The following is a 25,248-nucleotide window of genomic DNA, read 5'->3' as shown; positions in this document are numbered from 1 at the left end:
AGCTGAGTTCTAATGGTTAAATTGCAGTGGCACTGCCTGAAGGCTATTTACACAAATCTCACAAGGAGCACAGGGCTCAAACCACCCTCACAACCCTACAGGAGCCCCAGAAAGGCCTTGAATGTGCCAAATAGCCAACAGCAGCCTTGAGTACTTGTCCACAAAGTTTATTACAAAACCATGTACTGCCACTCTCGTTCAAAAAAGAAAATCCCTGATTCGGTTTCCTGGCTCATGGTGGCTCCACTGCAGTTCTCCAGCTACTGCTTCCCCTGAGCTGCCATGCAGGAGTGTCTTCACATTAACTTGGTACAGCAGCAGCTCAGACTTCAGCACTGGGTCACATTAACATGGGAAGAAAACGCTTATAAAAACCTCTCTCATTCTAAAACTAGTAAAAGTTAAAATATATCTGGGAAAGGCCTCACTGCAGAAAGCTCTGAACTCTTCTTGTGCAAGTTTTCTTGATCTGAAAAAATAAAAGCAGAGAAGGGGAAGATGAATCAGTTTAAACTCCTTCCCACAAAGAGGAAATTAGGTGAAGAGTTGGCTCTGTGTTCCTGCTGCTGGATGCAGAGCTTTGGCTGATGCAGCCCTGCACTAAAACCGTATCTGGTTCTGTATCAAGCCTCACTCTTGGAGGTGCCTCATGGCTAAAACAGCACCTGGGCTTGAGAACCACCACTGCCTCAGGGCTGAGGCACTAAAACCAGAACTACAGGCTGCTTTCTGAGAGAGAAAAGCAAAAAGTACAGCCCAGAGCTTCAGATTTAAAAAAAGAAAAAATTACCAAGATGGCATGAGTTTGCATCACCTCCCCAGCCTGCAGCCCCCTTCAGCCTTTAGTAACCCTTGTTGTATTCCTTCATGAGCAAGTTATTTCCAGAAAAACTTGAGGAAACATAGCCTGGCTTCGTGTAGCACTGGACTGGTTTCAATAGGGAATGACAGGAGGAGCAGGTTGGTCTCAGCTGGAGCGATGTCACAGCCACGCCTGCTCTGCCCTCACCTGCCTGTGGCAGCACAGGGCACACGCAGCAGCTCCCAGCACTCACCTAGGGCACTACTCGGACATCCACAGAGTCATAAGCTGAAGCTTTCATCTTTTCCAGTGCCTTCCCAAAGAGCTGCCGCAGGGCCGTGTAGTCAGGCTTCTCCTCGTACTCCAGTGCCATCACCTGCTCCAGGTAGCTCTCCAGGCCATCTGCAAAGAGACTCACACTGGAGCAGCACAGAAACTCCAGCTGCCAAATGGCCATTTCAGGCTGCTTGTCCTACGGCCAGCTCACCCACCCTCCCAGGCAGCTGCACAGAGAGGAAAACCAAACCACAGCTAATATGAAGCTCAAAGACAGAATCACAGAATTACAGAATAAAATAGAATCACCAGCTGGCTTGGGTTGGAAGGGACCTTGAAGCCCATCTCCTTCCACCCCCTGCCATGGGCAGGGACACCTTCCACTAGCCCAGGTTGCTCCAAGCCTGTCCAACCTAGCCTTGGACACTTCAGGGATGGGGCAGCCACAGCTTCTCTGGGCAACAAAATGGGATGGGGAAGTGACCTCTAGCCCCAGATGCTGCATTTCTAAACCCACCAGCACACCTGTCCCTTCAGCAAGGTTCATGAAAGCAGATCATGGGAAGCAGCCCTTGTTCTCCTGTACGAGAGAACAAGGGATTTGTTCCCAGCCTGCCAGATAATTCATGCTTGGTCACCATCACCATTAGAAGCCACTCTGGACCAGCAGCCCAGCAGAGAAAGTTCTGGCTTCAGGCACAGTCAGTCCTCCATCCCTGAGTCCCATTGCCACTGAGAGCAAGCCCATACCTGGAATGGATCTCTGCCTGAAGCACAGTCGGAGAAGGCATCTCACATCCTGTCTGTACCTGGAATAGTCAGCACAGAGTCCTGTCAGGTGAGAAGCAATGGACCAGGTGCCTGAGCACCTGGCATTGACAACAGGGACAAAAAAAATCCCCAGAAGGCTGAATTCAGATGGCCATGTTCTGGATGAAGCAGAACTTGGGGTTCACCAAACACCCTGGGGCCAGGCTCAGCCTTGGCTGCAGGATGTACCACAGCCCAACAGCGTATCATGACCAGGGGATTTCAGTCAAAACCCCCCCTTGCTGCTTTCTGCTAAGCATTTCCCAAAAGAGTAGATGACTTCTCCTACCTTTCTTTCTGTTCCACCACAGCTCCTACTTTGTCCAGCTCATCAGACCAAGGCAAAATGCCACAGAGCCATTTCAGAAGACAGTAGCCCAGAGATTCCAAGTCACTCCGTCGAGATGGTCCTGATGGGAAGCACGAGACATTCACATGTCACTCATGAAGGGGCAGAAGTAAAGAGATCCAAGAGCTTCATGAGATGTGCTCTGGGATATCAATACTCCTGGGAGCCTGCTAACTCAAATAGTTTAGGAATCACCTCCCAGCCTCTGAGGGAAGATTTCCTGAACACTGTGAAAGAGCAGTCACATCCCAGCCAGGAGAAGGACGGAATTTGGCACAGGCTGCCCAGGGTAGTGTGAAGTCCCCATCCCTGAAGGGATTTAAAAGTCATGTAGATGTGGCACTTGGAAAGTTGGGTTAGTGGTGACCTTGGAAGTGCTGGGTTTACAGCTGGACTCAATGATCTTAAAAGGTCTTTTCCAACCAAAGTGATTCTATGATTTAAATGCCCTTCCAGCTCTCATTGCTTCAAGGTCAGAGCACAGCCTGCTGCAAATCTGTTTTGGGCAGGGATCCAGTCTGGCTTGAAACAGATCCCTGCTAAGCTAGCACGAAGGGCTGTTTTCTATTCCCCACACGCCTCCAGCAGCCAAGGCTCCAGATGGAGCAGGAACATCCCTGCTGCAGTCACTGAGTGACCTGGCAAGTCCCAACACAGCAGCCATCAGGAGGCAGGAGTGAACAGCCCAAACAGGAACGCAGTTCCTGGTGCATGTGAATGCCTGGAAAGCAGCAGTACCAGCAACACCAGCGAGGAGCCCCAGCTCCAGGGCACCACCACAGGAACAGCTCCAGCACGTGTCACAAACCCCGACCCACCTGCGCCCTTGTGGCTGTCCAGGCTGATGAACTCCACCGTGCCCTCGTGAGGGGTCCTGCTGCCCTCGCGCCGAGCCACGTGCTTCCCCCCGGGGCAGTACCGGAACGCGAAGCCATAGCCAGCAAGGGTCACCTGCAGGCCAGCACAGAGCACCCACCTGAGTGAGGTGCAGCCCCCAGTGCTGCCCCACAGCCCCTGCCTGAGCACTGCCCAGCCTGCTCTGCTGGCTGCCCAAGGCAGGGACCTGGGGGCTCCCTTATCCCCTATCACAATCCCACCTCCAGCGCCCTTCCCTGGCAGCACTGCTCCTGTTCCCTACCTGTGTGAGGTCTGCTGGGTTCAAATAGATGTTCTCAGCAGTGATGTCCCCATGCACATACTCATTCTCATGAATGTACTCCAGGCAGTCTAGCTGGGAATAAACAGGGGAAGCATATCAGATCCACGCAGGCTCCTGCAGCACCCTGGTTATCACTGAGCTGGACCTTCCCCAGCTCCCTGCAGCCATGGGGAAGAGCACTAAAAACACGACATCTCACAGCCTTCAAGTTCAAAGGTCAGGTCTTAGTCATTCTTCTTATCCCAAATTCCTTCAAGGTGACACAGTGCTGAAAGGATGCTACTGAAGTTTACAGGAGGCTTGAAAGATGCTATTTAAGATACCCCCACCCAAGCCCCTGGAGGAGCTTTAAAACACCTCTGGGCGATCCAGAAGGAAGTTAGAAGTATTTTCTGAAAAAGTCTCTTGGGAAGGATTGGTTGTCCACATACCACACGAATTGCAATCTGAAAAGCTGCCTTCTCCCTCAGCAGGTGCAGGCCATCGCTCAGGACCAACTGAAGAGATCGCCCCAAGTCAGAGAACACCAAAAACCTGCAGGAGAAAAGGGCTTTGCACATGGCAGTACCTGCCTGGTTTGGAGACCCTGTGACACTTGTCAAGTGATCCACTGGACCCCACTTCGACTCCAAGCTGACCTGGGCAAACACTTCTTGACTTTTGGTGAGAGAAAACTTCTTATAAAGGAGACAGATGTGCTCGTCATGTGCTGCAGACACACAGCCTGAGTCTCCCCTTTGTGTTAAGTGTCAAGGACCAGAATAAGGTGTCTCCTGTCCTGAGCAGCAAAAGCAGTAACTTCACCAGCAACACAAGGACTGAAGGAAACAAAGCAATGAGAGGCAAAGCATTTAATAAATGACAGGAGCAGTGCCTAAGGTCAGGAGCCCAGGGGACAATGACAAAAGGACTAGCAGACAGCAAGCAGAGGAGAGGGAAAGCCAGAGATGCTCAGGCAGCCCAAGAGCTCGGTCATCTCACCTGTAGCTGTCTGCATGCAGTCCAAAGCCAACGCAATTGGGGATGCCCAGCAGCGGCACGGAATGCCACCTCTTCCACTTCTCCACTACAAGGGGAGAGAAGAGGACAGTGCAGCAGATGCTGCTGAGGAGCTCTAGGAGGAAGGAGTTAGGGATGCTCCTCCTCTGAAGGTCTGCTCTGCCCTGGACAGCTGACAGTGGGAAGCCTCTCATGCTGACTCTGTTCCCAGAATTCCAGTCTGATGTGGGGGAGTATTGGCATGTCAATGCATATAGCACTGTAGAGCGGGAATAGAACGGGCAAGATTCTGGGAATACCAGAGCAGGCTAAGGCATGGGATTGCTACAGGGCTAGGGAAAACAAGGAGAGGGGGGAGAGAGAGGGGGATGGACAAGCAGATTTTTACAGTTCTTCTAGAAGTGTAGATTTGACATAAATTCCTCCATCCCCCCTGCCCACATTCTCTGGGCAGCTTTGCTCTTGCTCAGGTTTTGGGATCAATGGAGTTGATACCAGAGAGCAGCTGACAGAACCACCCATGGAAGAGGGACAGGAGAGTGAGCCAAGGTGAGTCAGGCTGCAGAGCTGGACAGCTCCCAGACACATCAAGACAGAGTGAGGAGAGTGAGAAAGCTGTGCTCATACTGCACTGTCCTACAGCACACCGACTGCTGGGAGAACTGGCACTGACTGAACTCCTCAGCACTCTGGCACTAACTGAGCAGGGGATTAATTTATCCTAGCCTGGCCTTCCAAGAGATTCACATAACTGTTGAGAGAGGAATGCCAGTTATCCTTAGTCCTTGCCCTCCCAAGAAGCACCAACCTGTGCCTGCCTTGGCAGCTCGCTGGAAGAAATTCTGTTCATTGTAGATCCTCCCATCTTTGGTATCCTAAAGGGAACAGGAAGGAGGAGCATTACTTCAGCCACACACATCCTGCTGGAAAGGGAAACTTGGGTAAGATTTCTACAAAACATTCACTACTCATTTTAAGGAAAGCAAAGATCAACTAACAGAGCTGAGAACAGAGCTCAGGTGTCTTGGTTCCCTATTTAATGCTGCCCCTAACAACCACATAAACTCTGAGCATCAGCACAGAGCAGGGGAGGGGCCATCTCAGGCTGGGCCTTTCCAGCAGCCCATTTACAGCTGTCTGAGGGTTAAAAACAGCCAGGCAGTGCAGCCCAGGCACAGCATGGAGAGAGCTCTGGTCCCAGAGCTCTTACGTTAAAGGGAGCCAGACATGATCTTCTCAGCCACAGCAGGGATGAGGGTATTTCTACAAACTATTGAGGCAAGTCTCAACAGAGAGCTGTAATATCTATTCTAGCTGTGAGAAAGTGAGAGAAAAAAGTCTGCCTTTGTAACATTTGAGATCTTGCTGTCATCGAGTGACCTCGACTACACACAGTTTACACTCAGTATGGCTGTGCCTACACACTCATTCCACACTAACTCAGAACAGCAGCTATCATGCATGGGAGAAAGCAGCAGTGTTCTGTTCTACCTGGTTTGATACAAAACTGGTATCAAAGGTAGCTGGAGGAACAGCAGGCTCCCGACAACACAGACCACATCCCAGAGGGTATTTCACTCTGCATCCTGCCTGTGAGCCCATGTGGGCCATCAAACCCCAGAGCCAAAATGCTCTCATGTGCCATATCACACTCCACAGTGCTCAGCAGACCACCGAGCAGCCAAAAGGTACAAAACAGAGAAGCTGGGAGTGTTGCCTATAGAAGTGATTACACTTTCCCACCTACTGGTTTTAGTTTTGTGGCACTTAGCAGATTTTTCTCATCAACACTGTATTCCTTCTCCATCCTCTTACATGTCTCCTCTGACAAAAGGCAGAGGGATTGTCTGAGTGCCTGCAAGAGCCCCACAGAGCCATAAGTCAGCACTGGCCCTCCTACAGACCAGCAACCCCCAAGAGCCACAGCAGACAAGAAAACAGTCTTTCAGCTCTGGTTTGTGAGCTACTGAAAATCAATTGACTGAATTCCCACCACAGAACTGGAAATAACACATTTCTGGAGAACCCAAGGTATTGACAAGTGCCTGGAAAGCTGGCTCAGAACTCCAACTATAATTCCTATTTGATTTCAGAGTGTGCTCTGACTTCACACAGTGTCTCCATGCTGGCTCTCACACAGCCTCAGCACAGCACCAAATTCCAACCTCTCCAGTTTCCCCAGACTTCAGCAGGGTGTGTGCACACCTGCCAGAGAGGAGAAAAGTTGGTCTGATATTCCTGAATCAAGGTATCCACCTCACACCACCAAGTTCACTTCTGCAGGTTCCTGAGCCTGGTCAATCAAAGCAGCAACCTTCTGTGATTAAGGCTTCGGGGTTTTTTTAGTCCTTGTATCCATTTTCTTCATACCTTTAACAGAAAAGCCAACTGGTACTGAAATCCCAGCACAATACCATCAGGGGGTTGTATCCAGCTCCCTAGCAGGGGCCTCTCTGACCATTCTCTCCAGATTCTTCAGATACTCTCAGCCAAACAGGTCCACACACAGTACTCTATGCACTATTCCTTACCCAAACAGATCAAAACTCACAAGTTTGAGGGAGTAGCTTTGCTTTTGAGGACAGGTTCCAGATGCTGACTGCGCTGTGGAAGGATGGAACAGATGTGGTTACAGGAGCATCAAAAAGAGGTTTTGAATCATTGAGTGCAGCCTGTGCAGCTGGATTTACTCATCCTCTGCTTCTTTCCCTTGAGCTTTGCAAAGCAACCTCTGTGACAGCGCCTTTCCAGATCACTACAAAATAGTTCTTACCTTGTTCCAGGGGCTCAGCACCCTGACATGCTGTGAGTGCAGTTCTGCTTAAGTCACAGAAGCATCGGGGCATGGCTACAGTATGGGGGTGCTTTGAGGGGTATATAAAGAATAGATCATTAGTAGAACCTCAAAGGCATCCCCAAATTTATTTGCTGAGCATTCCCTCCAGCTCACTCCATGGTTTTGACAAATCTGTGAGGGATGCCAAGTCCCTCTGCTCTGTATGGATGTTAGAGTTGTATGTGGCCTCCCTTCTCCAAAAGGATTTGCACCCATGACTTGGCCTCAGGGCAGTTCCTCTTCTCTTGCTCTAAGACCAAGTGCTATCCACAGGTTACCTGCAGCTCATCACCTGAAACCTATTTCTATAAAAGCACCCTTCACTATTGATTTTCCTTTTTATCACGTCTTTTAAAACACATAGGTGGATGCTCAGGCTTTATTATGCAACAGCTTGAATAATGAAAAAGAAAGTAAAGCCAAATATCAGGCAAAACTTGGTAATGGAGAAAATTCCTCTTGGGCAGTTTCCAAATTAACAAGAGAGAAGAAGATCAGAAACTCCCCTTTGGAAGTTTACAAACAGACTGAAAAGATCAGCACTCACTAAATGGCTGAGAAGCAGCCTATGTGGTGTAGTTGCTTTCTTTGGCCCCAAAACAGGCTGAGAATTGACATTTAGTGGGTAGTGACACCCCTTACAGCACAGGAACTCCTGTACATTACCAGCAAATAGTTTTTTGATCTTAAAGAACAGAAAGAGGAAGTGTGGCCCCAACGATGCACGCTTCATGGTAACAAAGCAGCCTGGCCTCGGCTTGATACTATGCTGGTGGCAGAGTGGCTGACAGGCAGATGCCCAGTGAGAGCAGCTCCCAGCTGGAGCTGTGCCAGGGAAGGTTTAGGTTGGATATCAGGGAAAGGTTCTTCCCCAGAGGCTGCTGGGCACTGCCCAGGCTCCCCAGGGAATGGGCACGGCCCCGAGGCTGCCAGAGCTCCAGGAGCGTTTGGACAGCGCTGCCAGGGATGCCCAGGGTGGGGTTGTTGGGGTGTCTGTGCAGGGCTGGGAGCTGGACTCCAGGGTACTTGTGGGTCCCTTCCAGCTCAGGATATTGTATGAATTGTATGAATGCTGGATCCTGCGAGCCTGTGGGTCACTGCCAGGCCGGCGGACACCGCAGCGTCACCCACTCCGCGGGCTCTGGGGGTTTCGGGATGCTCCCACAGCCGTCGCCGAACCCAGAGCCGGACATGCCCCCCTCGCCTCCGGGCCCCCGCCCGCCCCGGGCCCCACAGCACCTTCGTACACCAGCCCGCGGCCGTCCTGCTCCAGCAGCCGCACCAGCCTCCACCGCCGCCCGCCCTGGTCCGTCAGCACCGTGTCCGCCGGGAGCGGCCGGGCCGGGCCGGGCCGGGGCTTGCGGGGCGAGCGGGGCCCCAGCCGGACCGCGGCCGCCCGCGGGGAGGGGGAGGCGACGGGGCTGGGGGTCGGCGGCGGGCTCGGGGCCGGCGCTGCGGGCTCGGTGTGCTCCTCGGGCGGCGCGGGCAGCCTCCCGCCGCAGGCCGGGCAAAAGCGGAACGCGGGCTCCACGGCGAGCCCGCACTGCGGGCAGAACCGGCTGGGCCTGCGGGACACGGATAGCGTCAGCGCCCGCCCGCCGCCCCGCTTCCACCGCCCCGCTCCCGCCGCCCCCGGCACCTCGGGGAGTCGCCGGACACCTCCGCCCACGGCCGCTCCAGGCTCGGTGTCCCTGCCCCCGTCCCGCGCCGCCCGCGCGCCCTCCGGCCCGACATGGCACCCCGGGCCCGCCCGCACCACCGCGCATGCGCCCGCCCGCGCCGCGCCTCGGCCTGGCAGGGCAGCGGGGCTGCGGTGGAGCACCGCGGGTCTGAGGGGATAGGGGATGTCTAACGGGACCCCCGGGCTGTGAGGGGACATCGGGATCTGAAGGGAACATAGGGGCTTCTGAGTGAGCACCAGGGCTTCTGAGTGAGCACCGGGGCTGTGAGGGAATACCGGGGCTGTGAGGGGACATCGGCGCTCTGAAGGGACGCCGGGGCTATGAGGGCGCATGGGGCCTCCGAGGGGGCACCGGGGCTCGCGGTCCCGCGGCCCGCGGGCTCTCCGGGGTCACAGGAGGTCACAGGAGGTCAGGCTGCTCCGGGGGCCAGCGCAGCCTCGGGATGCCCTCAGGCCGTGCCCCCAGCGCTGCTTTCTGGGGCCGAGTGTTTTCGCATAAAAGACACCAGAAAATTACTCAGAAAGGACCTTGGGACTGCAGAACAGGCGCTCACAAGTTAATGAGTGCAGGAGTTAATTTGTGGCACAGGGCTGTGTATTCAGTGTATGCACCTGTGTATCCCATCCCTTGCGTACATTCTACACCTCAAGCAGGCACCGTTTCCTTAAAAGAGGTGTAGGTGGACTGAAGCCTTTCCCATCAGGTGGGCTGAAGCCAGGGTTTGCCTGGGGAAGGTGCCCAGCAAGGGGTAGCAGAGGCAGGCGAGGTGGGGGCAGTAGGGACCTGGTTCTTGTCCCACAGAACACCTCACATGTAAAGATGTTTTTCAAAGCCCATCTCAGTGAGCCATGGAACACCAGCCACTGTGTGCGAGAAAGGAGCAAAGCGGATCTGGAAGGCAACTGCTCATCGTATGAAGAGCTTGAGTGGAGCAGCTGCTCCCACCAAAGCTTAGCGTGAAGCAGGAGTGAGCTTGGTGTGCCAATGGTGGAAGGTGGAGCAGTGGTGGAATGCAGCAGGAAATAACACCTGAGGTATGAACCCCCTGACTGAGCCCACCGTGGGGCTCCAGGGCTTGGAAGAAGTGTCTCCACACAGGGTGTGCTGCACAGACCTGATTGTGCCACGGGCTGGTTGCCCCTTCTCAATCACTGCAGGTGCTAGGGTGTGTTCCTAACATTCACTAAGCACACAAAACGTCCCAGCAAAGCCAGAACTCTGCCAAATGACTCTGGGAAGCTTGGCATGTGTTCGAATCGATTTCTGCAGCCTGTTGCTGGGATTTTTTTGAAGCACCTGGACACTGTCAGGAACGACAGGGCAGGCTGGAGGGATTCTTCCGTTCCTGCCCACCATGGCCATCAGGATACTGCACTCCACAATCACTCTGTTATTTCCCCTGGCATTGCAGGCAGCAGCAGGACACTGAATTGCCTCACCTCCACTGCCACCCCCCTGCACAACCACTTCAGTTCCAGCTCTTCCCACATCCCATGCAGGTACAGCCTCAATTCCTTTGTTAACCAAAGCATCCCCTCAGAATTTTGACAGAAAAGAAGTGGCCCTTTATCAGATTTGTTTGGATTTCCCTTAACAGGCTGGTGGGTGGTGTTCTGGGTCAGTGATTGAATCTCAGACCCAGACCTGCAGGGGATCTGAATTGTTTATTCAAAGGAATGAACTGGTTTTATACACTTTTCTAAGGCACAGTATTTCTTTATATGGTGTGACCTATCCCGTGTTGCCACATCAGCAGCACACTTTCTCAGTGTCCCTCTGTGGGATGATCACTCACTGTTCACCCGTCCATCGTCCATCAGCTCCCGGCAGGCTCCTCTCTATAGGGGTCTGCCATGTGACACCTCCTCCCCCCAGGGTCCGGTGGAGACAAGCTTCTCTGTCCCCCCATGTGCTCCTTTGTGCTGCCATGTGCCTCTGCAGGCAGGTTTTACAGCTCACAACCAAATTCTACTTTATAATTCCCCATATTTTGTCTTCCCCTGATTCCTGAATCAAAATCATTGTCCCCAAGCCCTCCGCAGTGACCAGTGGCTCAGCTGGGAATGCCTTGGTTCAGCAGATTTATAAAGTCTTCCAATTACCATTTTATTTTTTTTTAACTTCCTTAAGATGTTAATTCTTGATCACAGCTCTATAATTTTGTCGGTGGTTGCCTGGGGAACAGTGATCACAACCTGATTACATTCAATTTGGGGAGAGAAGAATCCGTTCAGTAAACAGAAATACAGGGTGCTTTAAAAAGTCAGACGCCATAAAGACAAGAAAAACTGAGAAAACACAGTGATAGGGAAAGGTAGACAGAAAATAGCGAGAAAAGGCAATTCTTTAAGATTTATTTCAAGAGTCACCAAGCCAGAATCAGAGAACAAAAACCTCCATCCTTCTTCAGTGCTGTATTGAAAGTAATGATTAGCAATAAAAAAGAAACCCATAATAAATAGATGAAAAGGGAAATAATTAACAAACTTCTCCATTTCATAACTGGTAATTTGCATCAGCAGGGCAAGCTGGGTGCCTGCAGTCACTCCATAGGGGATTGTGTCTGCAGCATTGCACTTTTGCCTGGTCTCAGCAGGAATTTGCTCCCCCTTTCCTACCTCTGGCATTGAAAACCAGTCTGGATTTTGGGCTGCAGAGGGCTCTGGCTCCTGGAGAGCCTCTAGAGAGCAGGACAGAGCAGATCTTGAGGTCAAACTTTGGTTCTTTGAACCTTTCAGCTCTCAAGTCCTCGGGTGAGGTGCCAAGGCCTCACCACCCTCAGGGAAGGATTTACCTCTGGATGATTCCTTGTCCCACTGCCCACACACCTCCCCCACTGTCCATCATTTAAAACCCTTCCCACAGTTTCATTTCAAGGGCTTGCACCCCACTTTTGTTTTCCTTTAGCCAGAGCTCATCTCTCCTGGAGATGCTCCCTCTATCCCCCAAGTTTCTCTGGTTTATCTGTAAGCTGAAATCCAACCCCCATAGGCAGCAACCTGCCTGCCCTCGCTGAGCAGCACCAGTGCCTGCCCTGCCCCAGCTTCCTCTAAAGCAGTGGGTTAGGTAAATTTTTAACCTCCCTTGCTCTCGAAGAGGGAAAAGTATGAATTTTTAGGAGAAGACCTGTCTTCCTCTGGCCTTTGTGTGTTGAGGATGGTCTGACAGAATCACAGAATATTCTGAGTTGGAAGGGACCCACAAGGATCATTGAGTCCCACTCCAAGTCTGTGCTGTTGTGCCCTCTGGGAAAGTGCAGACAGCTGGGATGGCAACAGAAAGATCCCTATCTCCCCCCTGCAGGAGTTTTCTTGGTGCCAGCTCAGTTATGTCTCCCTTATCTCACCCTTGGCTTCCCAGCACACTGCCAGCAGCCCAAACATGTGACTTACCAGATTTAGGTGCTGGCAGAGATCTTTGAGCTTGACAGAATGTCCAAAGCTGCCGGTTCTTCAACCTCTTAATGAAATGAGGCTGTTCCTTTTCATTTACACACCGCTTGGATCCTGAAGTGATGGCTCTTGAGAAGCCATGCTAGAGTCCTGGGAGAGGCCTTGGAACCCTTTCAGCTCCAAATTGCCAGGTCCAATCCAGCAGCTGTAAGAGGTCCTGGCTGTTGGCACACCCGTGGGAAGTGGCCCTGGGGACACCAGCTGCCTCTCTGGGCTGAGGGGACAACCAGGCTGCCTTTGGGCAGTGCAGGCAGAGCCTGCCCATGTGTCCCAGGCCATGCTGCCTCCCCAGCTCCCACCACAGCGGGAGGCTCACCCAGGCACAGAGGAGCAATGGTAGCTGAAGTTCCCAGCCACGTCTCCTCCAAGGTCTGTCAAGGGCACGGAGCTCTGTAACCCCCAGCAGAGACATAGGGACAGAGCAGGGACACTCTGGGGACACTTTGCTGGAGGTTGATGTGGGCAGAGACTGTGCCAGCTCCCTGCAGAGCAGTGCCAGGGAAATCACACTTGAGGAGAGCAGGGATTGGGAAGAGCAGCAGGTATTCTGGAAAGCTTCTTCACATGTCATCCTTCCTGGCCCATGGAGATTTTCCTGTGTCTGAGCACTGTGAGGGGAGTCTGTTCCACTGTGCATCTCCCCAGCACTTAAAGGGCAAAGTGATACACCAGGAGACTCCAACGTGGCAGCCAAGATTGGGGGCCTGCGAGCTGGCATGCCTTGGGGTGAAAGGGAAGAGGGAATCCACCCTGGGGAAAAGAAGCCCAAGAGATCTGGTCCTTGGCAAGTCTGGGGGGAACAAGAGAAGTTGTTGGATCCACTCACCCACTTTAATCGGAACCACCATCCTGGCATTTTACTCCTGGACAATTGTTGGGCTTTTGATGGGATACCCTTCCTTCCTGGACCAGGGTAAGAGAGCAGAGGAGGCTGCTGTTCTGCTGAGTTCTTTATTTCATAGTCTCACAGCTTTCTTGAAGGCAGAGTTCAAGGGGGTTACATGATAAGGCCAAGCAGCAACAGCAAACAGCAGGCAGAAAACAGCTTCTTCTTCTAGCTCTAGTTTCTCTGTAAGTTTTTTTCTTACAGAAGTATGGATTGTATTTGTTAATTGACCAATAAGATTAACACACGATTCTAGTTTTTCTTTTCTTAACCTATCCTGGTCTAATTCTAACAGTTGTAAATCTTACACAAGTGTACATAGGTATTACACAGATTTGCAGTTTCAGCTGATACAGTTTCTATCAGCTCTTATTGTTTATGTGAACACTCTAAAAAATGTGAACAGTACAGTTCTATCTATGTTTTGTCTAAAGTAAAGAAATTCTGTGAAAAGGCAACACTGCTGTAGTAAAAACTGTGTTTTAAGGTCTCTGCTACATCTTTTCAATGTTTAAGGCACTTAGCATATATTTCTACTAAAAGTTAAATATCTATATTTCTATTTCACTTTGGTGTGACTTCATGTATCTCAACTGGTCCAAAGGTTTTAATTCAACCCCTGTGCTTTGGCTTCCCTCTGGGCCTGAGTCCAGAGGAGCTTTCACTCCAACAGGCAATAACAGTCTAGGGTAAAAAATGCCAGTCCCAGGGCAGCACCATGCAGCACTGCAGCAAGTTAAGGATGGGAAGAAATGAGGACAAGATGGAAAATGCTCTCAGCAGGAGTCGGTGTGTCTGTCCCTTCCCACGGCTCACGGGATGTGATGTCCAGGGAAGCCCTCGCTGCATGTCCCTGGGCCACTGGCTGCTCTGGAGGAAGGTGCCACTGGGCATCATGGGGTGTGTGCCCTGCTCATGCTCCTTCCTCCATCGCAGGGAGCAGCAAGAGGCTGGGATGGAGGGCAAGGAGCAATGCAGATGTGGTTGCACAAGGACAGCAGTAGTGAATCCCAGACAAAATCCTTGCCTGGATAGGGTCCAGGGTGCCAGGGCTGTGGGGGAGAGCAGAGGAACTGAAGGAGGAATTACTTAGCCAAATTCCTTTTCCAAATGTCTGCATTTGGCTGCCAGCTGAGAGATGAGGAGCCAGAGCACCCTTCGCCAGGCCCACGCTGGCATGGCTGCCCTGGGGACTCACCGGCACACCTCCCCCACAGTGCCCCTGCCAACCTGTCCTGCATTCTGGGTGTTGTTTGGATGGGCAAGGGGAGGTCCTTGATGTCCTTGATGGACAGAGATAAGATGGTTTCCTGAGCCAGCCAGCACCTTTAAAACAGGTTAAACCCTGAAACCATGTATGGGGTGAGCAGGGCTCGGGTTTCTGAACCCAGGTGATCTGAAGCAGTCCAGATGGACATCCCTACTGCTGCTGACAGGATGGCCCCTGTGGCTGCCCCGCGGGAATAACCCCATGGGAGATGGGAGTGACAACAGCCAACAAGGAAAGGTGGTGGAGAACAGCTTGAGCCATGATCTCAGGGACACAGATGCCAGCAGCAGGAGCAGGGTTGGCAAGTTTGGCACAGGGGCTGCTTCTTCCTTCCAGGGGCTGATGTGAGAGCTCAGAGAGGGACATGCCCCAGGCAAGTGCTTCCCCACTGCCTGATCCCCACTACTTGATTCCTCACTGCCTGATCCTGCCTTTTTCTGGGTTTCTCCCATGTTCCTGCTGAGTCTCCTGCACACTCCCAGCCTTGGGTGTGAGCTGAGTCACTGCGATGCCACTGCACCTCATTGCAACATCTCCTGTCTTCTTAGGAGCCATGAGGAGCCTGCAAATACTTTCTTTGGCAAGATTTTTGTTTTGATCTAATGGCTCAGCTTCCTTCAAAGGCAGGCACGGAGAGGCACTTTGTGAGGCAACAGGGAAGGTCACAGGGAGAATTGAGGCAGCTGTAATTGGGGAGGATCAAACCCAGGCTTGAGCAGGGGTGTGGACAGGTGGCTCAGCCCAGGCTGACATGAGGCTCCAGCGTGTCACCGCAGGCAATGACTGTCCCAGATCCTCCCCAGGCCCATAGTTACCTGTGACTACTCAGCTGGCTGCTGTCATCACCTGAGACACGGCCAGGGGCCCTGTGATGATGCAGATGCTGGGTAAGACCACACCATTGCCAAGGCGGCCACCACAGGGTGCCATCCAGAAGGGTGACACACGATGGAGGAAGGCAAAACAAGGAGAGGACGAGCCCTCAACCAGGCCATGCTTGGAGGGAACACACGTGCCATCCCTATGCCTGGCCAACCTGCATTATCCACATCTCAAAACACTCGTGTGGCTCTGCTGAGGGACAACAACTCTGAGCCAGGCAGCTCCTTCCTGCCTCCGAGCACTGTAACGAGCTTTGCTGCATGCTGCTAAGGATGCGAGCGTGAGCAGGGAAGCTTTGCTGTGGTCTGGTGGCTGCTCAGTCACCCATGGCAGGCAGCTTCAGTTCCTCTGGTGTTTGTGGAACCAGGTGGGGGAGGGCAGGAACACAGCTCCCAGCTGCAGCTCTGAATATGGGCAGTGGATCTGGGCCTCTCCCAGTGCAGCCCAGTGGGAGATGGGATCTGGGCACAGGCTAGACACAACTTCGACTGCAAGCATCCCATCCGGGGCCAGACCCACAGCTGTGACTCGCTCCAGGTGCCCCGGGGAGCCAGAGCTCAGCTTTGGCCATCGCCAGGATCAAAGGCACCAAGGTGGAGAGCGGGGTCTCCCAGCTCAGGGGGTCCCGGCAGTGCAGTCACGAGTGCCACTCTCTGTTTGTACAGGCCTCATTTTAACACCAATGCTGCTGATTCCTGCTCCCATACCCAGACACCTTCACCCTTGCCCTTGTTCTCAGTTCATTTCCTCCTCTCCCAGGGCCAGCCAGGATCCAGCAAGCGGCTACAAACCCCCAAGATCAGAGAACCAAAGCATTCACACTCAAAGCCATCAGTGTGGCACTCAGCTACACGGAGATCCCAAAAAATTATAGAATCATAGAATTATAGAACCATTTAGGTTGAAAAAGCTCTCTAAGGTCAAATCCAGCTGTTTCTCCAGCACTGCCAAGCACTCCAGCACTCCACCACTAAATCATGTCTCCAAGTGCCACATCTACATGATTTTTGAACACTTCCAGGAACTCCACACTTCTCTCAGCAGCTTGTTCTGATGCCTGAATTCCTTCTCTTTATCATATGGAAAAGAGCAGTGGGTGGGGGGTGGCCTACGCTCCTGCCTCTCATGGCCTGGGGCAGGCTGGGTTCACTGGGGCAGCCCAAATCCCCCCCAGCACTCACAGCACCAGACAGCTGCCCGAGGGGTACCCCGTGCCCCTTGCTCAGTAGAGCTGCCTCGAGCCATGGCTGTCCTTGTCCCCATTGCAGTCCCACCTCCCCACCCTTCTCTTCCTCCTCCCTCTCCCACACTGTGCTAACTTTCCCCACTTTGGTGTTCCCAGCACCAGCAGCACCTTCTCCTGCCAATTTGGCAGCCAGTGGGCAGGGCAGGCAGGGCAGGCAGCCAGCAGCAACTGTGACCCCACTCCACCGTCGGCACTTTCATCCTTATCTGGAACGTTCCACCTGACCCCTGGAGTGGCCCGGGAGTGCCGCATTCCCACGCACAGGAGCTGGCACCTGCTTCCAAAAACCGGGGCACCAGGGCAGGGCCCGGTGTGGAGTGCTGCTATGCAGGAGCAGGGTGGACAGACAGATGGACATGGCAGCACTGACCCTGCACCCGGAACCACCACGGCCACTCACAGCCGCAGCCCCACACAGTGTGTGTGAGCCCTGTCACGTACACACACGGCCCCTCGCACACGCACAGACCCCTACACACACACTGACGCTTGCACACATGCAGGTGTCCACGTGGGCACGTGTGAATGTGTGTGTCCCACACCTGGCACATGTGCAGTGCCCAGCGCATGCACACACAGCTGTGCAACGCCCTGTGCACACACACACACACCTGGCACACGTGCAGTGCCCAGCGCATGCACGCACAGCTGTGCAACGCCCTGTGCACACACACACCAGTGCACGGAATGCCCGAGGGGGTGTGTGCGCCCACAGAGAATGCACAGCCAGAGGGATGTGTACACACACACCTCGCAGACATGTTCACAGTAATATACACATCTCATGCACACACAGGATCACACACACACGGGCACACACACAGTGACACACATACATATGAACACAAACACACACACAAACAGATGTGTACACACATGTACACACACAGATGTACACACACAGACACAGAGATGTGTACACACACAGAGATGTGTACACACACACACAAACACACACGTACACACATACACACACACAGATGTACACACACACATGCACACACACAGATGTACACACACACAGATGTACACACAGACACATGTACACACAGACACATGTACACACACACACACACAGATGTACACACACACACACAGAGATGTGCAGACACACACACAGAGATGTGCACACACACACACACAGAATGACACAGATATGTGTACACACACACACACAAGATGTACACACACACAGATGTACACACACACACACGTACACACACACAGAGATGTATACACACACACACGTACACACACACACACACAGATGTACACACACACACGTACACACACACAGATGTACACACACACACACCGATGTATGTATATACACACACGTACACACACACACACACACACACACCGATGTATGTATATACACACACGTACACGTACACGTGTACACACACACACACACACACACAGATGTACACACAGACACACAGACACAGACACAGACACACACACACAGACACACACACACACACACACACAGAGATGTGTACACACACACACACACACAGAGATGTGTACACGTACACACACACACACACATAGATGTGTACACACACACACACAGACACACACACACACACAGAGATGTGTACACGTACACACACACACACACACACACACAGAGATGTGTACACACACACACAGAGATGTGTACACGTACACACACACACACACATACACACACACACACAGATGTACACACAGACAGACAGACAGACAGACACACACACACACACAGACACACACACACACACACACACACAGAGATGTGTACACGTACACACACACACGCACACGCACACGCGCGCGCACACACACACACACAGAGAGATGTGTACACACACACACACACACACACATAGATGTGTACACACACACACACACACAGACACACACACACACAGAGATGTGTACACGTACACACACACACACACACAGAGATGTGTACACACACACACAGAGATGTGTACACGTACACACACACACACACACACAGAGATGTGTACACGTACACACACACACACACACACACATACACACACACACACAGATGTACACACAGACAGACAGACAGACAGACACACACACACACACACACAGAGATGTGTACACGTACACACACACACACACACACACACACACACATAGATGTGTACACGTACACACACACACACACACACAGAGATGTGTACACGTACACACACACACACACACACACACACACATAGATGTGTACACGTACACACACACACACACACACAGAGATGTGTACACGTACACACACACACACATAGATGTGTACACGTACACACACACACACACACACACACACACACACAGAGATGTGTACACGTACACACACACACACATAGATGTGTACACACACACACACACACACACACACACACACACACACACACACACACACACACACACACACACACACACACACACACACACATTTTCTCACCCTCTCACGGTCCCGCCCCGGTCCCGCCCCTCCCGGCGCGTGCGCGGTGCGGGCGGTCCCGCGGCGGGCGCGGGCGGGGCCGGACGGAGCCGGAGCCGCAGCCGGAGCCGCCCGGCCCGGTGAGTGAGCGGAGGGGAATGGGCGCTGGAACCGCCACCAGTACCGGGGGAAGATGGGCGCCGGAGGGTGCTGGGCACCGGGGGGTGATGGCAGCAGGAGTGGGGGGCTCGGGCGGGGCGGGGGATGCGCGGGGCCGCGGCCTCTCGGCCGGTCGGCGGGGCGGCCCCGCCCGGAGCTGCGGCAGCGCCGGGGCCTTTGGCCGGCTCCTCCCGCTGCCGCCTCCGCGCTCCGGCGCGGCTCGGGGTCGATGCCGGCCGTGGCTCCTGCGCGGGCCCCGTCCCCCGTAGGCTGCGGGGTGCGGCGGGATGGAGGCGCGGGATGGAGGCGGCGCCGCGCGGGCTCCGCCGGCGATGCTCGGCCGCGCTCCGGCAGCCGCGGGGGCTGCGCCTGGCTGGGACCCGCCGGCATCCCCGGGGAGCTCGGCCATCCCTCCCTGCCGGGGAACGGACACGGGGCTGCGGGGACCGAGGGGGCGCCTGCCGGCTCCGCTGCGCCCCAGGGCCCTGGCTCGTTATGAGAAGGTCTCTTATGCCAGGACAGACCTTGAGGGGCTGGAGCGTGTCCAGGGAAGGGAACGGAGCTGGGGAAGGGGCCGGAGCGCAAGTCTAATGAGGAGTAGCTGAGGGAGCTGGGGGGGTTCAGTCAGGAGAAAAGGAGGCTCAGAAGGCACCTTCTCACTCCACAACTCCCTGACAGGAGGGTGCAGCCAGGTGGGGGTCGGGCTCTGCTTCCTGGGAACAAGCGATGGGACACGAGAAAACAGTTTAAGGTTGTGCCAGGGCAGGTTTAGGTTGAATATTGGGGAAATTTCTTCATGGAAAGCATGGTCAGACACTGGAACAGGCTGCCTAGGACAGTGGTGGAGTCCCCATCCCTGGAAGTGTTCAAAACCAAGTAGAAGCAGAAGGGATCCCCCTGTCCTCTGCTCACAGCTGTCTGGGTGTCCTGTCCTGTCCAGCCACTGGGCAAGTGCAGGGCAGGAGCAGGGTTGTACAAGGGTCCATGAGAAACCCACGTGTTGGGCTCCAGACTTTGTTATTTTGCTAAATCCACGAGGCCAGTGAATTTGCAGTTTATTGTTTTATGGGCAAGCGCAAACTCGCTGGGCAAACCAGTGATGTTGTTTTTCAGGCAAAGGGGTTGACCAGCTCTTGCAGCAGCTTTGTCCCCCCTCTCCTGCTGCTGCTCCAGCACAAAGGCTGTTACAGACACAACCATGGAGCCCATCAGGCTCCCTGTGCCCATTGACCCACTCCCACTGCAGGGCAGCAGCTGTGCACAAGCCAACCCCGCATTCTGCAGACAGGATCCAGCCCCAGCTCTATTTGTGTTTACTTCTTTATTTCAAAGCTGAAGTTCCTGTCTGGGTCAAACCCAGACTCACGTATCTGTTGGGCACTGGGTGTTGGGTTTGTAGAGGGCTGCGAGGTCGCTGGTCCCTGCAGCACCCAGCACCCCACCAGCCTTGCAGCCTCTTAGAAAGTTTTACTGCTGTTTGCACAACCAAGGTGAGGTTTTTATGGTCTGGCTGTATCGTGACTCCCAGATGTCTGTGAACACTGAGAGGGTGAAAACACCCCAGTAGTGATTGCTGTGTGTCACTGAACACTCCTGGCCGGTCTGGTGGCTGCTGGCCCTGGTTGCTCTTTGCAGGACCCGGGACTTTCTGCATGTGCTCGTGTCGGAAATCACTCGCTCTTCCTGAAAACAGCGGCCATAAAAAGTCCTTGCCCTGCTATGGCTGCTTGTGCTTTTAATTTCCAACACAGACACTGTGGAGAGCAGAGAGGAATTTCCTGCTCCAGTTACAGCATGGAAAGTACCCAGGGACTGACAGCCCTCGCTAGGTGTGTGATGCCACCACCCCAGGAACCGCGTGCTCCTCAGCACAGCCGTGGAGGTGCAGGCACCTGGCAGCTCGTCTTATAGGGGTGACACGATGTCTGTGCCAACCGGCAGGGAGAAACGCTGGGTTTATATTAAAAAAGGCAACGTCTGCCATTTCCAGGGCTGGTTTCTATGGGAACGGGACATCAGAAGAGCAGAAATGCGGTGTGTGCTCTAAAATAACTGCCAGCACCCGGGAGCACGTGGCCTTTGCTCGGCTCGCTCAGCCCTTTCCGCTGAGGCGGCAGCCGGGCACAGCCACCTCCCGGCAGCAAGGCAGTGTGGAAGTGGGTCAGGAGGTGGGATGCTGTGGCTTTGATCCCTGACGATCCTCAGCCTGTCCTCATCTAAATCCACCAGCAGAACAGCTCCGGTCCAGGCTGGCAGCTGGTGCTGCCACGTTATCAGCACAGCTTGGCACTGCAACAGGGGCTGGTGGGGACCAGGTGGTGAGGACCAGTCTTGTGTTCACCCATGCAGGCTGTGGGCAGGCAGGAGTGTCTCCTCCCTCGCTGACCTCCCTGAGCATGGCCAGGGTGAGTCCACACTCATGTATTCAGGAGACCCTTCCTCCTGCTGTGGGCAGGTGCAGAGAGCAGGGTATTTCCAGTGAGGAGGAGAGGAACTGGGTTGTTCTCGCAGAAGCTGGTGGTGGTCACCTCTCTCTTCCCCCAGATCTTTGGCCCTGCCTCTTGGTGGGAAATTCAGTCTTGTCTTGTAGTGCTTGAGGTCAGGCAGGAGCATCTCTGGCGAGGACAACCCAATGTGCTGCCCGTGTCCTCCTGAGAGGCACCTTGGTGCCTCCGAGGTCATCATCAACTGGTGGCACTCAACCCTCCCTTCCTGCCGCACGTGGGCCCAGACATGGACCCTGGGCCCTGCCTGAGCTGCCTCTGGTCATGGGCATCTCGGGGCTGATCCAGGCAGCACCTCCCAAAACAGGTTTCTCTTTTGGGTTGGAAAAAAAAAATCATTTTTGTGGATGCCAGAGCCTGGAAGACCGTTCTTGCTCTCAAATTCAGTAATAGCCTTTGCAACAGAGCTTCTTCCTCCTCTCATCCTCCAGCAAGCAAAAGGTCCAGAATGGGTTTTCTTGGAACACTTAAAAACTTGGAAAGCATTTACTGGCAATAACGGAGTTTTCTGTCTTTGCACAGTGTTTGTGTTACCCAAGAGCTGCTTGACATTTTCCCAGCAGCAGCCGTAAGACCTGCGGGGGTGGTTGGGGGGGCAGCTTGAGTTTGAGGGTGCGGCGGGGCGAGCAGGATTTGGGATCTCTGCGAGGGCAGCAGCCTGCTCCTGCCTGACCTGCAGCATTCGTCCTCTTAAAAGTGAGCCACAGCTTGGACTCCCTTGGTTTGCTCCGGATTCCTTCAAGGGGGTGCATGACAAAGGTTTCTGCTCAGTGGCAGGGGGGCTTATTTGGGGGTGTTTCAGGTGCTGCTGTGTGGGGTATGTGTGTGTGGGTCTGGGGGACCTGCTAAGGGATCCTGTGGACCAGAGGTCAGCTGGAGACATGGCACTTTGTGAGGCGCTTGAAGGTTCCTTTGCCAAGTCTCCCTTGCTATTCCTTTCCTGCTTGCTGTGAGCGGGGGTTCTGGTGGACTTTTTGGGGCTGAAGTGTAAGATCTCTTCTGCTTTCTCCTGCCTGGAGAAAGATCCTTGAACACAGATGTCCCTACTGTTGTAGGAATCTGTCTTCTGTGCATGGAGTGGCAAAGAGAAGGTGGGTTTTTCGTGCTCTGAGAACACGTGTGGGTTTAGCATTGGGGCTGGGAAGGTGCTTGCAAAGCCAGGAGAAGGCTTTTGGTTTAGGGTTGGGGCTGGGAAGGTGTGTGCCAGGGCAGGAGAAGGGTCCTGGGTTTCGGGTTGAGGCTGGGAGGGTGTTTGCCAGGGCAGGAGAAGGCTCCTGCAGAGGTCAAGGAGCTGGTGGCAGAGAGCAGGTGAGGCAGGCAGGTGTTGCTGTGCCTGCAGCCCTGCGTGGGTCTCAGCTGCTCCTGCTGCAGCTCTGTTGCCACCGGAGCTGTGCTCGCTGTGTGCGTTCACTGGCACCGGCCTGGGAGCCAAGGTCGGGCAGGCTGGGTCAGCACCCTCCCCTCCTCTTACTGTGGCACCCTGAAACCCCTGCTGAGGTTGCTGGGTGCCAGGTGCGTCCAAGGAGCCGATACCATCCCAGCCAGGGCTGGAGAATGTGCTGTGGAGCATTTGCCAGGGCGTTGCTCGTGGGTCGTGTGCCCATCCGTGTCCCTGGGCAGCTTTCAGTGCTGCCAGGCTTCGGAGCATGGCTCGGAGCTGACCCCAGCAGCTGCCCGCTGTGATCCTGTCGGGATGTGCCGTGCTCAGAGGCTGGCACTGCTCGGTGGGGGCTGCCCAGAGTCCGGCAGTGCGGGCAGGAGGCTTTGCTCGTACCAGGGCTGCCCCTTCCTTCTCTGTGCCGCACTGCAAGCCCAAAATCCCGGCCCTGATGTCTCCTGATGGGACAGCAGTGCTCTGTCAGGAAATGCCACTGCAAATGGAGACACAAACAACTTGAAGGGATGGCGGATGCTTCCCGAGAGGGGGAGGAGGCGGCGGGGGATCGTCCTCAAGCGCACGGACCTTCTCTTGTGCTTCCCTACCCTTTTCTGATGCTCGCCTCTCCGAGGGAGAGTTTCTGCTGGGAAAGCACCGGCAGTGTTGCAGAACCAACCCTTCACACGGCAGGAGGTGAAGGCACAACTTGAAATCTCCACCATCCCAAAATAATGGGCTGCCAGGGGTTTGACGGCCTTCCTGGGGCTGCTGTTTGCGGTTCTGTAACCCTGTGCTCTTGCAGCTCGAGGAAAGCTGTTCCTGTCTGCTGCTGGGAAGGACCCAGGTTGGGTGTTGAAAGAGCAGCTTCCATTGCTGGGAACAGCCATGCCAGAAACCAGGGGCTCTTACTCTTAGGAGATGGAACACAGTGGTTATTTTGCCCTGTTTGGGGTCAAGCCAGCTGCTGTGGCACCAGGCTGGAAGCCGAGAGCTGCCCTGGGCTGGATGGGGTGTGGGGCGCTGCCCTCCTGCTGCCCAGCTCCACCAGCACCTGGCACTCACGGCTCTCTCCTCTCTTCCAGGGTCCTGCGGAGCGGCGGTGGCAGCGCTGGGCCCCTTCTGATGGGAGGATGGTTGTGCTCAGGCAGTTTGGGCTGCTGCTCTGGAAGAACTACATCCTGCAGGTAGGCTGGCACTGCGCCCGGGAGGCCGCTTCTGACACCGCTAAATGGGGGTACAGCAGAGCTTGCCCAGCCTCTGGCTCCTCCAGGAAACCTCCCCCGTGGGCACAGGGCATCTCTAGGAGGAAAACTGGGTTATTCGTGCACGTGGTGTCTTTTGTGCTGAGCTGTGTGACCTTATGGGCTGTGCTATGTGCTCAGTTTCCTTGTCCCCGGCCTGCCCTCTGGCCATGAGCGTAGCTCCCCTTCTCCTGGGACAGGGTAACCCACACACCCACCCATGTGACAGTGGGGTTTTTTGAGCTGTCTCATTGCGCAGCCTCCTCCGGAAGTGCCGGTGCCTCCAAAACCGCTGGAGCCCTGGGGGTTTTTCCCTTCCATTGTTTTCTACCACTCTTAGGAGCAGCTTTTAGAGGTCTTAAAAATATTAAACCACTGGCACCCACTGCCAGCCCACCTCCCAGCGTGGCAGCTGGGCGGTGCTGAGGGATTTGTGGACGTCAGGGCCGGCAGGTCCCGGCTGGTGCTGGCCGAGGCCGCAGCCCCTTTAAGCAGCGTGTGGGTGTTCCCAGGCAGATGCTGTGGCTCCTCTGGGACCCGGGGCCAGCCCTGGCAGAGCTCGGGGGAAGAGGACGGAGCAGGGTTGGCTGCAGCCTGGCTTTACGCTTTCAACTACCTGTCTGCAGCTCAGCACGGCATTGCTGTAAAAATAAACCAAAGGAAGAGGGAAGTGCTGGCTGCACCCGGCCTTCCAGCAGGCACGGAACAAGGAGCAGCCGTTGGAGGGGACAAAAGGGACTGGTGGCAGGGCTGATTTGCAGCCAGGAGCATCCCCCATCCTCTCTGCAGGGGAAAAGCGTCGTTTTCTGGGTGTGCTCCAGAGTGGGGACACGTCTCAGCGGGTTTTCCAAGG

At 54.4% G+C, this 25,248-nt stretch overlaps 2 protein-coding genes across 2 annotated transcripts in view; one reads left to right on the top strand and one right to left on the bottom strand.

Moving 5' to 3' along the window:
- Positions 1 to 151: 151 nt before the first annotated feature.
- VRK3 (VRK serine/threonine kinase 3) lies at positions 152 to 8,978 on the bottom strand. The gene is made up of 12 exons (XM_032126030.1): positions 8,871 to 8,978; positions 8,471 to 8,796; positions 6,947 to 6,999; positions 5,204 to 5,270; positions 4,378 to 4,462; positions 3,828 to 3,930; positions 3,376 to 3,468; positions 3,056 to 3,188; positions 2,178 to 2,298; positions 1,829 to 1,887; positions 1,056 to 1,204; positions 152 to 469 (listed from the first exon to the last, which is right to left on the bottom strand). Exons 1-11 carry the CDS (start codon positions 8,963 to 8,965, stop codon positions 1,056 to 1,058), a joined length of 1,284 nt encoding a protein of 427 aa, XP_031981921.1. The 5' UTR covers positions 8,966 to 8,978; the 3' UTR covers positions 152 to 469.
- A 10,220-nt stretch (positions 8,979 to 19,198) lies between these two features.
- The window catches only part of ABCA3 (ATP binding cassette subfamily A member 3), a 32,645-nt gene continuing 26,595 nt past the window's right edge, over positions 19,199 to 25,248 (top strand). Inside the window, exons 1-2 of the mRNA XM_032125720.1 lie at positions 19,199 to 19,253; positions 24,237 to 24,338. Coding sequence (XP_031981611.1) covers positions 24,285 to 24,338 — 54 coding nt within the window. The 5' untranslated portion in view covers positions 19,199 to 19,253; positions 24,237 to 24,284. The remainder of the gene's footprint in view (positions 19,254 to 24,236; positions 24,339 to 25,248) is intronic.

This window comes from Corvus moneduloides, chromosome 16 (genome assembly GCF_009650955.1).
Source record: "Corvus moneduloides isolate bCorMon1 chromosome 16, bCorMon1.pri, whole genome shotgun sequence".
Taxonomy (NCBI): Eukaryota; Metazoa; Chordata; class Aves; order Passeriformes; family Corvidae; genus Corvus; species Corvus moneduloides.
This window is presented reverse-complemented; position numbering and strand designations above follow the sequence as displayed.